This window comes from Otolemur garnettii, unplaced genomic scaffold (assembly GCF_000181295.1).
Source record: "Otolemur garnettii isolate 467f Iridium unplaced genomic scaffold, OtoGar3 scaffold00089, whole genome shotgun sequence".
Taxonomy (NCBI): Eukaryota; Metazoa; Chordata; class Mammalia; order Primates; family Galagidae; genus Otolemur; species Otolemur garnettii.
Window position 1 is genome coordinate 1835539 of NW_003852484.1, and position 17190 is coordinate 1852728.

The 17190-nt window shown below is 36.3% G+C and overlaps 1 protein-coding gene across 1 annotated transcript in view; it reads left to right on the forward strand.

Annotated features, from left to right (window-relative positions):
* Positions 1 to 17190, forward strand: part of CCDC14 (coiled-coil domain containing 14) — a 46354-nt gene that overhangs the window by 19832 nt on the left and 9332 nt on the right. The window contains exons 9-10 of the mRNA XM_023516293.1: positions 3043 to 3181; positions 16098 to 16180. Of these exons, the coding sequence (XP_023372061.1) occupies positions 3043 to 3181; positions 16098 to 16180 (222 nt within the window). The remainder of the gene's footprint in view (positions 1 to 3042; positions 3182 to 16097; positions 16181 to 17190) is intronic.

A 17190-nucleotide genomic window follows, 5' to 3' on the forward strand; every position in this document is an offset into this window, starting at 1 on the left:
GCCTATAGTCCCAGCTACTTGGGAGGCTGAGGCAAGAGAATCGCTTAAGCCCAAGAGTTTGAGGTTGCTGTGAGCTGTGACACCATGGCACTCTACTCAGGGTGACATAGTGAGACTCTGTCTCAAAAAAAAGATTCAACCAAAGAGAATTTGTACAGATAAAATGTTAATCATTAGAGGACTTCTAAAGATGACTAACTCCCTAGAATGTACTGATTATTTTTCCTATTTGAAAAAGATTCAGACTTCCTTTCCATCATTTCTTTTAATAACCAACTGTTAACACATGTATTATTTAACAATTCATGTTAAACAATTCATTTTAACACTTTGAGAAGTTACCCAAAACTTTTTTTGCCTTTTTCAGTTTATTTTTAGGATTTTTTCCTTAAATCCAGAAAAAATGTCTTTGAGCCTGGTTATATTCCTTTGATTTTATTCGGTATACATATTCTAAAGTAATGGGTTTTATTTGGACTAAGGTATGCATTTGTGTATAACTTGGAAAACATAATGATTATGGAAGCACTGGATGAATAACTAACTTTACAGACTGACCAAGAAAGAAAAAAATCTTAAAATGCAATATGAATGTTTAGCAAGAAAGGTTTAGTATATTAAAATTGCTGTGTTTTTAGATCTAACTTACTACCATTCTCATAATAAAATACTTAATATTGTTAGCTATCATTTACTGAACACTTGCCAGGTGCCCAGCACTGTGCTAAGTGTTTTATATGCATTATCTCGTTTAATCCTCACAGCAACCCTATGTGGTACTATTACCGCTCCCATTTTACAGATGAGGAAACTGAGGCTTGGAGAACAGTATCTCATTTAATCTTCTCAGCAACCTTGTGAGGTACTATTTTTATCTCCATTTAATCATGAAGAAACCCAGGCTTCCAGAGTTAAGTTATTTAGATGTTGGTCAAAGGACATAAAATTTCAGTTAGGTAGGAGGCAGAAGGCAAAGAGATTTATTTTACAGCATGGTGACTATAGTTAATAACAATGTATTGTGTTCTTGAAAATTGATGAGAGTAGATTTTAAGTGTTTTTTAACCACAAAAAAAGAATGTATAAAGTAAATATAAGTTAATTAGCTCAGTTTGACCATTCCACAGTGTATAAATATTTCAAAGCAACCTTCTGTGCATGTGCATGGTAAATTATACAAATTTTGTCAGTTTAAATAAACAAATTTTTTTCTTTTGAGACAGAGTCTCACTCTTTTATTTATTTATTTTTTTTAGAGACAGAGTCTCTTTTTGTTGCCCTTGGCAGAGTGCTGTGACATTCATAGCTCACAGTAACCTCAAATTCTTGGACTCAAGTGATCCTCTTGTCTCAGCCTCCCAAGTATCTGGGACAACAGGTACCTACCATAATGCCTGGCTATTTTTAGAAATGAGGTCTTGCTCTTGCTCAGGCTGGTCTTGAACCTATGAGCTCAGGCAATCCACCTGCCTCGGCCTCCCAGTTTGTTAGGATTACAGGCAGGAGCCACTGAGCCCAGCAAATCAGTGTCTCACTCTTGTTGTCCTGGGTAGAGTGCCATGGTGTCATCATAACTCACAGCAGCCTCAAAGTCTCGCGCTCAAGGGACCCTCTTGCCTCAGTCTCCTAAGTAGCTGGGACTGCAGGCATCTACCACCATGTCCAGCTAGGTTTTTCTGGGGGTTTTTTTGTTTGTTTTTGTTTTGTTTTTTTTTTAGTAGAGATGGAGTCTCATTCTTGCTCAGCCTGGTCTCAAACTTACAGGCTTGAGCCACTGCACCGGGCCAATAAGTACATTTTTTTCAAAAGATTAACTTGAAAAAAGAAAAGGAATTAAGTAATTTGGCTAAGGTTATTTCTTTAGAAAGTGGTGGAACCCAAGTCTCCTGCCTTTAAAGTCCATGAGTAAAACTACTCTACAAAAGAATAGTAGACGATTACTTGGTAACTAAATGGGCACATTATTTACTGTGTGCATGTACTTTTCATCAGAATGTGAAAGTATCTGTGGAACTGAATTAATTTTTTTTTTTTTAAGACAGAGTCTTGCTCTGTCGCCCAGGTTAGAGTGTAGGGATGTCATTATAGCTTGCCTACAACCTTAAACTTGTGGGCTCAAGTGATTCTCCTACCTCAGCCTCCCAAGTGTAGCTGGGAGCATGGGCATGCAACACCATAATTTTCTGTCTTTTGTAGAGACAGGGGTTTTTGTCTTGCTCAGGCTGTTCTCCAACTCCTGGCCTTCTAAAGTGCTAGAACTATAGGTGTGAGCCTCTGCGCCCAGACACTGAATACGTTTTTGTACCTTAGAATACACAAACTTTAAACCTCTTTTGGATATCAAGCAGTTAATATGTAATGTTAAATATTTTCAGTCCATAGAAAATTTGAGTGGGAGTGAGGAGGCAGAATATACAAAATATACCCTTCTATACTTCTGTTTGCTACATCCAAAAACATCCACTCTCCACAATTAGTAACAAAAATGGTTTTTCTTTTGATGTCACATCAAATGAGGAGTGGCTGGTTGTGTTAAATCTATTTTAGAAAGTTAAATAATGAAATCTTATTCAAGCAGACCCTCACTCAATATTTTACTGAATTAGTCACCTAAAGTAAACTTTTTGCTTATGCCATGTCCTATTGTGAATGTTTATACTATAAACATTTATAGGGAACCCTGTGGTAATCATAGGAGTCTACTGTAGTCCTTTGGTAAGTGTGAACCAGATGTAAACCACATGCCTACATGACTCTTCAACTGAAAAAAATTCTAATATAATAATCCTGGGATCTAAAATTTATCTTTAATGTACTGAAGTTAATTTCTTTAGAATTATTCTGAGTTAGCAAATATTAATATAAGCAGCAGGACAGAAGAAATAAGAATAATAATGGAGTTGAATCTATTCATACCTAATAAGTATGTACATATTGCTAAATATTTTTATGAGGTATAAAGATCTTTAGTAATATGTAATAATCTTATCCAAAAATAATTTATAATAATGATTCTACTCCTTTTTCTGCCTTTTGTAGAAGACTCAGAAGTTCATAGGTTGGTTACAGAAGTGGAGGCATGTGTATCTGTGCTTCCAGCAGTAAATGGAATTACAGATATCCAATTTGAAATAGCACTGGCCATGCAACCATTAAGAAGAGAAAATGCTCAGTTACGAAGGTAAGAATTGCTCTTTGATTATTTTTGTCTGTATGCAAAGATGTCTCATGGCCAGAACAGAGGTACCAGGTGAAATATCTAGAACTTCCTAAGGAAAATAAATTCGCTGTCTTACTGTATTTCTACTTTCTTTCCCATTTTCCATTTCCCATACTTCTGTCCACTGGCATGTATTTTCTTCCACCTTTTCTACCTCTGTTGTTGCTTGTTTGGTAGTGTGCAGATAGGAACATATGAAGTCCTCTCGTGCATTTATCAAGCTAGTCTATGTTATGCTGTAGTAACAAACTTCTAAATTTCAGTGGCACAGCATAGCAGAAGTTTATTTCTCCCTCATGCCACCATGGGTCATTGGAGGCTCTCTGTTGTACTGTACTTCAGGGTCCAGGTTTCTTCCGTTCTGTGAAGTCACTGTCTCTGTTTTCAGGAAAAAATAGAATGTGGATATGGCAACAGGTCATTCTTAAATGACGTGGCTCAGAAGCGACTGTCTGACTACCACATACATTTAATTGGCTAAATAAACTAAGGCACATGGCCCTGCCTGATAGAAATGTCTGGGATATTGCTTTGGAAAACAAATTGTTTTTCTTCTGCTCTCATACTACAGCAATCCACACAGAACACTTCTGTGACCAAATGTGTGGGGATTTCTCCCCACCAGCCAGCGGCAGTCACTTGTGCAGCAGACACCACCTGGATGTCCTCCAATTCAATTCCAACACTATCCATCTAGAGATAAGTGTCAGACTCCACAGGTTGAGGGCCTAGTCCCACAAGATTGAGCCCCACTTCCCATGCTAATTGGAAGCCAAAGGTTATTTTACAAGTGCTTCTGACCTCCTGGCTATAAACTGAGGTTCCCTTGATACCCTTTTTGGGTTTGATTAATTTGCTAGAGCAGCTCACAGAACTCAAGCAAGGAAATACTTATGTTTACTACTTTGTTATAAAGGGTATTACAGAGGCTACAAATGAAGAGATGCCTAAGGCAAGGTGTGCAATAAGGGATGTGGAGCTTCTATCTCCTTTTCAGGTACATCTCCTTCTAGGAACCTCCATGTGTTCAGCTGTGTGAAAGCTCTTTGTAACTGTCCTCTTAGGCCTTCTGTGGAGACTTGGTTGGAAGCCATGATTGAAGCATGGACAACCATGTTGAAATGTCATTGGACAAAAGGGGCATGATCTGATACCAGTAGGCTGAGTGGGAAATCTCAATTCTGTTGAGATTCTGCTTAGCTTTTCTCTGTAGCATTCATTCCTCCCAGACATGGGGCAGGACCTCTTCTGAAGTGGGGGGTCTTGTAACCTGTAATCGGGTCAGAGAATTTCTTCATGGCTAGCTCTGAGACAGAAAGGTAGGGGAAGATTAGAGTGAATTTTTAGTTCTTTGACCTGCCTTGGGGGAGAAAAAGGAGCTGGTAAAAGGAGGGCAAGAGAAGATCAGAGAGAGCTGAGGCCTGCTCCTGAGGCTTAAAGTACCCTGATAATAATAAAAAACTATTTTTCGCCTTCACCACTTAGAAGCTGATCTGAAGCTGCTTTGGACAAAATGGCCAAATACTTCAACAAAAGAAATGCTTATTATTTTAGTCACTTAGGGCATAATAATGGGTATGGGATTTAGGGTCCAGAAACCATGGCTGAAAACATATATATATATCTCATAATATCACAGACATGTAATCCATATTTCCCATACTTTCTCCTTTCCTTCTTTGTTACACCCAGGAAGGAAAGGAGAACCAGTAAAGGTGAGCACTAGTAGCCTCACCATACTTAAACATAGAGACACCTTATTTAAATTTTTAGGTATTTTTTTCCTTTGGTCATCTTAATTTGTTGGAATTACATTCTTAATTTGTTAAGGAAAGATGTAAACCAGGAACCTAAACTTGAAATACAGAAGAAATCATTCACATATTGTCAACAATAGCTTAACTTTGAATGTTTCAGTGATGACCATAAAGGCCAACACTCCAGTGTCTGTTTAATGTATAGTAGAACCTCTGTAAGTTGACTACCTAAGGGACTGTAATAAACTGGTCAACATAAGGAATTTTCATTGAGTACATGTGGTACATGTCTGGCTTATGAAAATTAGGTCAGTTTAAAGAGGTGTTCAGTATAGGGAGGTGATCAGCTATGGAGGTTCTACTGTACTTTGCAGAGAATTGGAATATGTTTTCAGGTGCTTCTGCAGCACTGCATTGTGAATGTACCCTGAGAGAGTGTTACAGTTGCATGAGCCATAGGCATACAAGGCAGGACCTGCAGGAATCTGCACACATTTTTCAATAGACTGGAAAGCAATTAAATAGGATTCCTACTTGGAGAGTAGCTTCAGTGTACTGTAGATCTGGAGCCTACAAGGCGTGATATTTAGTATGATTTACTTGTTTAGGATTATTTTTCTAGAGATTATTAGCCTGTAGTTACTATGATAAAAGATGAGGTTGCTGGGTTTAAATTCTAATAACATGAGATACCCATAATGGCATTAATTTTTTGAAGTAAAAATAAGAATAAATAGTAATGGCAATGAACAGCAAGTACTACTAACAATTATTGAATGTCTGTTATGTGCCAGGCTATTGTCCTTTTTATGCGTCATCTCTTCAAATCCTCACCATGGCTCTGTGAAGTATGTGTTATGTTGTCCTCCTTTGTAGATGAGGAAACTAGGTCACAGAGAGTTTAGGTAACTTATCTGAGGTTACATATCTAACTAGTTATAGAGTCAAGACTCAAACTCAGATAATTTGATTTTAGAGCATAATAGGGTGTTATTTATACTTTGCTATTTAGATGTATTTTGTGGAACAAAAGTATGATATTAAAGGAATGTAAGCCATTCAAAAAAGTATATTATTTAAAGGAATGACAATCAAATAATTGGTTTCTTAAACAAGTATACCAAAACTTAGTCTTAGAGTATTTCCCTATTTTAACATTGTCACCATGGGAAAGATCAATTGTTCTTATTTATTTCCATTCCTTAGACTATTTTAGAATTGCCTTAGGAGCTAATTTACATGTATAAACCATTCAAGAAAATGAGACTTACTATTTTATGGGCCACCACATATTTTTAATTTTTAAAAAAAAGTATTAGTTTGATGTGTACTGTAATTCTTTAGACTTGGCACCAGAGCTTTCTGGCTACCTGTCCTTACAATAGAAAGATTATACAGCATGCTGTTGCTGCTGTTATTTACTTGATCTTCTAAAGCAGTGGTTCTCAACCTTCCTCTGTATTTACCTTAGTATATTTTCATTGTTACAAAGGGGTCGCAACCCACAGGTTGCTGCTCTAAAGTATTCAGCATTTGTGTTGGAATTTTTGTGTCATGTGGTAATCTTTATTGGAAAGAATTATCCATAATCATCATTACAAATAAAAGTTGGAATGCATGGGCTCATTCAAAAGTATTTTTTATCATTTTCAACTAAAATCCTTTTTTTTTCCTCTTTGGGAAAAACTGTGTTTCTTTTAGCCACAAAAGTGATCTTCTAGGACTTTCTTAGAGTTTATTGCCATCTTGTGGCTTAAAAAAAAATAGCTAGGTGCATTTTTTCTCCGTCATCTTGGCATTTTTGGCTTTTAGGCTAGACAGTTTTATGTGTCTCTGACACTGTCATCTCACATTTAGCCATCCTAGTCCCACCCACTAAATGCCTGTAGTGTCCTGTTCATTTTGAACACTGAAAGCCCTGTCGCATTCCTAAACTTCCTGGCTGGAAGTTGGGGGGAGTGGATATTAACCTCTAGTTAAAGAGTCATTGAGCTAGAGAGCACCTTAATATTTACAGGACAAGAAAGAATCATGACCACTTCCTGATTTTATGGTCAAATACAAGACCATTATGTGCCCACACAAAACCAAAAAAGGAAGTGGGAGGAGTCAACCATGACATTCAGGTTTCTGTTTTTATAATTTAACAGATGGTAACATAATTTTTCCAGATGGGAGCTACTAGAGGAAGAATACATTTGTTTGTTTGTTTTATTTCATTTTTTGAGTTAGGAGAGGAAAAAGGAGAGCCTGTGAGTTAAGATTTAGATGTGCTGAATGTATAATTTCCTTTCAGGTCATCTGGAGATATGTATGATAGAAGTCTGGAGCACAGGAACAAGACCCAGGATAGAAATGTGGACCTGGGAGTTATTCACTGTCCATGTTTCTAGTGAGCTTTTACTATAGATCTGACGCTGTTGTAGGTACTGGAGACAATGGTGATTAAAAGCATGTGATATGTTATTAGCATATAAGTGGTAAATTCATAGAGAAGGTTAGAGTGTGAACACAGTGAAGGGTGAATTGCTGGGCAGTAACAGCTTTTTAAGGAAAGAACAGAGGAAGAGGAGCCTGTGGAAGAAACCAGAGGAGAATAAGAGACATAGCAAGAAAACTAGGAAAGTGACATCACAAAAGCCCATGGGAAGAAAAAAATTTATAGGAGAGATTTTTGCATAACATTCAAAATAAACTGACAACAGAGACAAAATTAGATCAAGAGTAAACATCATAAGACAGATCTCTGAGAGAAAAATCCAGGAAAGCTTGAAACATAGTCTATCAAGGAAATTAAAGATAATATAATCTCTCTTAGATGGAGAAAGAGATCGAGAGAAAGTGCTTAAAGAAGGAAAACAGTAAAAGGAGAAGAAAAGTGAGTGAATTTTTGAAAGGTGAACTCAGAAAAATAAAAGAGAAAAACAAAAAAAAATTGTTTCCTGTCAGACTTAGGTTATTTTTATTCCTAAAACCCTTTAAAAATTTTTTACTTATTTGTTTTTATTTATATATATATGAATAATTCATCTTTCTAATCATTTTTAAGTGTACATTTCAGGGGCAGTGAATACATTCACAGTGACATCTTTGCTATCTATGGCCAGAACTTTTTATCTGTGACATAAACTCTGTACCCATTTAACAGTAACTCTTCCTTCTTTCTTCCTTAAGTCCCTGAAGTCCCTGGTGAGGTCTTTTTTTTTTTTTTTTCCTGTTTCTAAACTTCAGAAGATTGAACTTTTGTCTCTTTAGTTTGCTTGAGAATTGTGCCTAACATTCATTCTAACAAGTATTCATTAAATTGACCGACTGCATGGTGGTTAAGTTGGAGGAAATCACACAAAGCAAAATAGAAAAAGAACAATAAAAATTGTCATAGAGAAGTGCCTCTAATAAGATCAAATATTCTTACAAACTTACAGCAACCATGTGTTCATGTGCTGCCACAGGACTTAGAGCAGGAGGACAGCGCTCGTGGTGACCGGGCAGTGTAGCAGATGCTTCATGTTCATATTTGCATGTAGTTCTCACAACCAAGGCAGATTCTGTTCACCCACTTTACAGATAAGGAAGTGGGTCAAGTGGTAACCAGCTGAACCAGAACCCTCACATGTGTAACTTTTTGGCAGCGTGACTTTTGGAAAGTTACCTGTCTCTTCAGATTTGGAGTGTTGGTGTAACGGTAAAGAATATTTAAACAGGTAAGGCCAGTTTGGGGCAACAGTAGAGCTGTTACAAATTTAAGTTCTTGGCTTGGTGCCCATAGCTCAGTGGTTAGGGCGCTGGCCACATACACTTGGCTGGTGGGTTTGAACCCAGCCTGGGCCTGCTAAACATAAAACAAAGGAAAAAAAAATAGGTGGGTGTTATGGCGGGGACCTGTAGTCCCAGCTACTAGGGAGGCTAAAACAAGAGAATCACTTGAGCCCAAGAGTTTGAGGTTGTTGTGAGCTATGATGCCAGGGCACTCTACCAAGGGTGACATAGTGAGACTCTGTCTCAAAAAAAAAAAAAAAATTTAAGTTCTTCATAGTATTTAATTGCATTGTCCCTAGAGAAAGTTCCCAAAATTTGGCACTAAGGGAACATCTCAGGGTATTAGGTGTTATTGGTATATATAGCATAATGAACTATAAAAAAGAAAGGGACTTCATGTGAAAGTATTGGAAATGATAAATTATTTTACAGAATCTTTAAATAAAAGTATTTAATATTAAAAAATTGTTATAAAGATGATATATATTGAAAAGAAACAAAAGATACAAAATTGCTGAAAAAGAGAACAACAAATGGATTCAAGACTATATTAAAAAATAAAAATAAAGATAAATTTTTCTAAGGTAAAGATCTATGTCAGCAGATGAATGGGACTCATGCAAGATCCCAGAAAAACTTTGTAAAATGATCAACACCAAGACATAATGCTGGTAAAAAGGTATATATTAAAGATAATATAATCTTTCTTACATCTCAAGTATAAGGAAAAAAAAGGTTTTGGAGCCATTCAAAAGAAATAGAAAATCATGTATAAAGAGAAAAATACTAGGCTGGCCTCATCCTTTCCACAGTAATTGAAATTGCCAGAGGATCATAGAATATAATTTACAAAGTTCTAAGGGAAAGAAAGTATGCCCCAGGAATCTCTAATGTGGTCCAGCTGTCTTTTAGCATAAGGGCAGCAATCATATTGTCAAATGTGCATGAATTTAGGAAATACCGCACTCTTGGACTCCTGTAAAAACAAAACAAAAAACTCTTGAATAGCAAAAAAACTCTTGAATGGCAAAGTCCAATCAACCAAAAGATGAATTCAAAGGAAGGAATAGATTAGAGTGTTGAATCTATACATAGAACTAAGACAATTGAGGATATTATAGTTAAAGAATAGAATGTATTAGTACTCTTTTTTTTTTTTTTTTTTGAGACAGAGCCTCAAGCTATCCCCCTGGGTAGAGTGCCATGGCAACACAGCTCACAGCAACCTCCAACTCCTGGGCTCAAGTGAGTCTCCTGCCTAGCCTCCCATGTAGCTGGGACTACAGGCGCCCGCCACAACGCCTGGCCATTTTTTGGTTGCAGCCATCATTGTTGTTTGGCAGGCCCGGGCTGGGGATTCGAACCTGCCACCTTGGGTGTATGTGGCTGGCGCCTTAGCCGCTTGAGCCATAGGCGCCGAGCCAGTACTCTTAATAATGTGAATCCCAATTCTACATTTTTATAGTTCATGAATTTTAGGTTATTTAGGAATAATATTTCTTGAAGTAAAGAAATATTTACATAAAGTTTATCAGTTCTAGTTTCACTAATTTTCCTTTAGTGAAAATCTTATCCTAAAATTCAGCATGTAATATTTTAAAATAATGTTTGTACTATCCTATTATTTTAAAATTCTGCTTAGCTATTTGTTTTTTTCTCTGTATATACTATTCAGCAAATGACGGTTATTATTTCTATTTAATATTGTGCTACAAGTTGTAACCAGTGCAGTAAGGCAAGAAAAATAAATAAAAGCCATCTACATTGGAAAGAAAAGATGTAAATCCACAGATGACATGATGGTCTTTGTAGAAAATCCTATGAATCTACAAAACAGCTACTAGAATTAATAAGTGAGCTTAGCAAGGTTGCAGGATACAAGATCAGTAAGTAAAAGGCAATTGTTTTTCTATGTATGAGCAGTGAATAATTTGAAATGAAATTTAAAATCAGTACTACTTAGTGTAGCATAAAAAATATGAACAATTTAGGAATAAATTTGATATAAGATATGTAAGGCCCATCCAATGAAAACTATAAAACATTGCTTAGAGAAATTAAAGACCTATGTAAATGAGAGATAAACCAGTTCCATAGATGTGAGATGTGTGATGTCAGTTCTTCCCAAATTGATCTCTAGATTCTAAGTAATTCCAGTGAAAGCCCAAGCAAGAATCATGCTGATTCTAAAATTTGCACAGAAATTCAGAGAATCTAAAACAAGACAACTTTGGGAAAGGAAGAACCCAAGTTAGTGTTATCCTATTTTAAGATAATAGTAATCAGGATACAGTGGCATTGGTGTAAAGATAGGCAAATAGATCTTAGAAATAGATTAGAGTCCAGAAACATACATACAGATTATTAGTTTCTGGGAAAAGTGTCAAAGAAATTGAATGGGGAAAAGACAGTCTTTTTAATAAATAGTGCTGAAACAGTTAGAGGACTATAGTTTAAAAAAATGAACCTCAGCTTTTACTTCTTTACCATATATACAAATTAACTTGAAACAAATCAGAGAGCTTATAGGAAAAAATCTTAGTGACTCTGGATTGGAAAGATTTCTTTAAATACAAAATAAAAAAATGTAACTAGAAAAGAAAAAATGAATAAATTGAACTTCGTCAATATTTAAAATTTTTGCTCCTCAAAAGACACTATTCCTAAAAATGAAGAAGCAACCAACAGACAGAAAGAAAATATTTACAAAATATGTATCTGATAAAGGCCCTGTATCTAGATTGTATAAAGAACTATTATAACTTCTCTAAGAGAGTATAAATTTTAAAATATCCAATTCAAAAATGGATAAAATATTTGAATAGATACTTTGCCTATATATATATATGTATATATACATATGTATATATGTATAATATATATATATATGTATAGCTATCAGATAAGAACATGAAAAGATGGTTTATCTTCTTTTTTTTTTTTGTAGAGTCTCACTTTATCGCCCTCAGTAAAGTGCTATGGCGTCACAGCTCACAGTGACCTCCAAGTCCTGGGCTTAGGCAATTCTTTTGTCTCAGCCTCCTGAATAGCTGGGACTACAGGCACCCGCCTCAACACCTGGCTATTTTTTTATTGCAGTTTGGCCAGGGCTGGGTTTGAACCTGCCACCCTCGCTGTATGGGGCCAACGCCCTACCCACTGAGCCACAGGCACTGCCCTGGTTTATCATCTTTAATCATTAGGAAAATGCAAATTAGAACCACAGAAGGATACCACGGGCACCCTTTAGAGTGGCTACATACCAAAAGACCCGATTTCATTTTATTTTTTTATCGAGTCCTAGTCTCTCTCTGTCACCTAGGTTGGAATGCAGTGGCATCATTATAGCTCACTGCACCCACAAATGCCTAGGCTCAAGCAGGCCTCCTGCTTGCCTCCTCAGTAGCTGGGAGTACAACTGCATGCCATTGCTCCTGGCTAATTTTTTTGTTTTTAGTAGAGACAGGGTCGTGCACTTGCTCAAGCTGGTCTGGAATTCTGAGCTCAAGTGATTCTCCTACCTCGGCCTCCTGGAGTGCTAGGATCTTTAGTGTTAGTGTGGATATGGAGTAACAGGAACTTCACTGTCTGCTGGTGGGAATGTAAAATGGTTTGGCAACTTTGGAAAGTAGTTGGACAGTTTCTTAGAAATTAACCATACATCTGTCTTATGATTCAGACACTTCTAAGTATTTGCTGTAAAGAAGTTAGAGTGTATATAGCCACACAAAATAATTGTTCATGAATGTTCATAGCAAACGATCCAAATGTCTGTCATTAAGGTAATGAATAAACAAATTGTGGATATCCATGTAATAGAATACCACTCAACAATAAAATGTAGTAACTATTCATACTTGTTAACAGCATGAATGAATCTCAGAATTATTTAGCTGAGTGAAAGAAACCAGGCTACAAGAATATAGTAGAACCTCTGTAAGTTGACCATCCAAGGAGCTGTAACAAGTTGATCAACATATGGAGGTGGTCAACATAAGGAACTAGGCCTGCTGTAGTGATAAGTATTTGTGGTACATGTCTATGACAATTAGGTCAACTTAAGGAGGTGGTCAATGTAGGGAGGTGGTCAACTATGGAGGTTCTGCTAGATACCTTGCATGATTGCACTTAGATAAAATTCTAGAAAGTGTAAACTAATCTATGGTAGCTGTGTGTCTATAAAAGGAGGGTTATAAAAAAAGGTAAGAGAAAGCTTTGGCGGGTGATGAATATCTTAACTGATAATGGTTTCACTGCATGTCAAAACATAAAATGATATACTTCAAATTTTATGCACTTTATTGTCTATCAGTTTTATCTTAATAAAACTATGTAAAAAATGAATGAAGTTAATAAACATTTTCCTAAATGTCAGCATTTCTTCTTTTCCTTTGTTAAAATCAAGTATGTTTAAATTTAATGCATAATATTTTTAAGTATCATGTGTAACTATCAATTTTTGAAGTATTGTTTACTGTTTTTTATGATTTTCATTTTTATTTTATTATTATTTTTAATTTCTTTGTAGAGACAGGGTCTTACTATGTTACCCAGTTGGAAGTGCAGTGGCTTCTCACAGGTATAATCAGAGCGGCTGAGACTATAGACACCCACCACTGCCCTCAGCCTCATGTATCATTTTTTAATAGAATAATTATTTTATAAAAGCCTGGCCCTGAATGAGCAAATGAGAAGGAAGAGAGTATCTAGTTGTATAGTTAGGTTGGAGGAAGTATTTTCCTAAATATTGGAGGAGTTTTAGCACGCTTCTTGCCTCAGGCACATGAATAGGCATTGAAGGAGAAGGTGGAGATATGGGAGCAGATAAAGGGAGTTGGTGTGGATGTGGAAGACCAGGAGCAGAGTCCTTAGGGATCTAGGGCAGTGGTCCTCAACCTTCCTAGTGCTGTGGCCCTTTAATACAATTCTGACCCACAGGTTGAGAACTGCTGGTATGGGGGGAGATGGGATCCAAGGGGCAGATGAGGCTACTCACTCTGAGAGTAGAGACAAGTGAAGGTTAGAAGCCTACAGACACCCTGGGACCAAGGGATAACAGAGTTTGTCCCCAAACCACAGTGTTTTTAATGAAAATAGTAAAGTATTCAACTAAGAGAAAGAAGGTAGGAATGAGAGGCTAGCAGTGAGTTATGAAAGGTTTGGCTGCATTTGGGAAGAAAAGAATTTGGGACATACAAAAAGATTGTTGGGCAAAGCTTCTGTCACACTTACTAGGAGGACCTTGGCATTTGCTGTTTTAGGAAAAATAGCAGAAGGCTTTCACTTGGAGTTCTAGGTCACCAGTCAGTGCTGCCTTTTCTAGATCTACTGTGCAATCTTTCTTGTAAAGCATAAGAAAATCAGAGTTTTATTATGACAAAAATGAGCTCATATTATCCTGTTATTCTGCAGCTTCCTTGTTTCACACCATAATGTGCCTTGGAGATCTTTCCATGTCAGTGCATATAGCTGTCTCATTCTTTTTAATAACTATATTAGTATTTCATATATGTATGTACCATAATTTATGTAGTGTTTTGTTTCCAACTTCTCACTAGTAAGTAGTTGCTGTTATGAACATCCTTATATATATTTACAAGGTTATAGATGTTTTTGCACATGTACAACTATTTCTGACACTATGACCTAGAGATAGAACAATTTTGTCAAAGATGACAAACATTTTACTTTTTGTTGGATACCAAATTGTTGTCCAAAATGGTTATACCAGTAAACTCCCCACCAATAGAGATAATTAATTCCCCTATATTATCATCAATAAGAGTTACTTTGTGGGGGCTTTTTGGGTCTTTGGGAGGGTGGGTTTGGTCGATCCTGTGGCCAAAAAATCTTTTTCTTTTAAATTTGCAGTTCTTCATATTAGTGAAGCCAAACATTTTATTATATGCTTATAGGCCATTTCTACTTTTTATGTGAACTACTCATTCTTTTATCTTTTTTTTTTTTTTTTTTTACTAAGTTGCCTTTGTTTGTTTGTTTTTGTTGTTTGTTTGTTTTGTTTTGTTTTTTGAGACAGAGCCTCAAGCTGTCTCCCTGGGTAGAGTGCTATGGCATCACAGCTCACAGCAACCTCTAACTCCTGGGCTCAAGTGAGTCTCCTGCCTCAGCCTCCCAAGTAGCTGGGACCACAGGTGCCCGCCATAACGCCCAGCTATTTTTTGGTTGCAGCCGTCATTGTTGTTTGGCGGGCTGGGGCTGGATTCGAACCTGCCACCTTAGGTGTATGTGGCTGGTGCCTTAGCCACTTGAGCCACAGGTACCGAGCCTAAGTTGCCTTTCTTAATGATTTCTAGGAACTCTTTAAATGTTATGGACCCCTTATCTGTTTTATATCTGTGGCACTGTTTTCTTTCAGGCTCTTCTAGAATAAGTTTCAAATTTTATGTAGTTAACTCTTTCCTTTCCTTGATGGTTGCTGGATTTTTCTTAGGAATGCCTTCCTCACTTCAAGGTTAAGTAGATTTCCCCCTAAAACTTGTATATTTGGATTTTGTTTGTATATTTTATGTTCAATGCTTTAATCAATCCAGAATTAATACAGATGCAGTCTAGAATTAATCACATCCAGAATAATATGAGAGAGGTTACTATCATTTAAATTCAGTAATGAAAGTAAGTATTTTAAGGTAAAATATCTTCAGGTAAGTGATTCTGGAAAGGTAATGGAAAACTTTTTTTCCCCTAAGTCATAACTTCTTAGAAGTAGAGAGAACACTTTTGTATATTTCTGTTTGTAAAGCAGCTTCATATAGTGCAATTCATTGTAGGGCAGACTGGCGTTTTTTAACACTCTTGTTACTTAAGTAAGGCCATTAACTTTGACATCTACTAAAGAAATTACTAGAAGCCTAGATTTGTGCGTGTGACAAAACATCAACCAAATAGATACCTGATAGCAGTCGGTGCCTCTAGTTTATGGCAGTGACAGATCTCTTAAGAAGTAGATGATTGACTACAGTCATGAAGATACACAGAAAGACAGAAGAAGATTGTAAGAGGAGATAGGAAAGAAAAGAAAGAAAAAAAAAACCAAGTCATTAAAAAGAGAACAAAAAAAGAGGAAAAAATAACAGTCAACCTTTTTCTAGTGATGGGAGGTTTTATGCTGTTTCAGGCAATCTTTTAAAAATCATTTTAGGCCCTCTAATAATAATAGTGTGATTTTGTTATTTTGTTTATTTCATTTTTGTCTTTCATTTTGGGGATGAGATGGACTTCTGCTTCTCTAAAGGATAGTGGGTACCACGTCTGTGTTTTCTCTTTTATGATAGGCTGTCACATGTGTAGTGTTAAATGGACTTGGGGGTCCTGCATTCATAGTTCTTCATTATTTCCTTCAGGCAGTTGAGAAGTTTAAACCAGCAACTTAGAGAACAAGAAAAAACTCCTAAGGTGTCTGGTACCACGGAATGCAACCTTGAATGTAGGTAAAAGAACTACGATGATTGATGTTAAATTCTTTATGTCCCTGGAAATGTTGATAAAGAATTGAGCATTCTTAATTATTTTGTGTAAGTGGATTTTCTTTTTTTAACCAACTTAAAAAAAATACTCCTTATGAAAATAATACAAAAACATAGAAAAATAAAAGATCCATGCTGTCACTTCCCAGTAATATACCCCTATTTTTTAAAAAGGGTTGTGTTTCCTTTTACTGTCTTCTATTCACATATAATTGATTCATTTCACAAATTACTTACCAAATACCTATTGTATGCCAGACACAAATAGAACTATATATATATACTTTTTCATTTTTAAAAATGAGATCATATGGCCATGGGTGGTGACTCACACCTCTAATCCTAGCACTCTGGGAGGCAGAGGTGGGTGGATTCCCTGAGCTCAGGAGTTCAAGAACAGCCTAAGCAAGAGTGACATCCCATCTCTACTAAAAATAGAAAAACTGAGGCAAGACAGTTGCTTGAGCCCAAGAGGTTGAAGTTGCTGTGAGCTGTGATGCCACAGAACACTACTCTGGGTGCCAGAGTGAGACTGTCTCAAAAAAAAAAAAAATTACATCATACTATATATACACTTCCACAGCTTGCATTTATTCATTGAATGTGGACATTTTTGTTTATATAAACATACTTCTTTCTCTTCAAGAACTGCTGAGGTATTCTGCTTATATAGTTTTACTACAATATATCTGAGGTCCTTAGCTGATAGCTAACTAGATACTTTCCTCCTTTTTTCCAGTGCAAACAACACTGCAATGAAAATCTGTATATTTGTCTTTGTGCATGTATGTTAGCATTTTTGTAGGACAGATTTATTGCAATAGAATTGCTGAGCCAAAGGGTATATATAGTTGCAATTTTGACAGATAGTCCAAATTGTCCTTTATGGATCACAGAGCTTTTTTTTTTTTTTTTTTTTTTTTTTTTTTAGAGCCTCAAGGGGGCAGCAACATCACCTTCACTGTCTCCC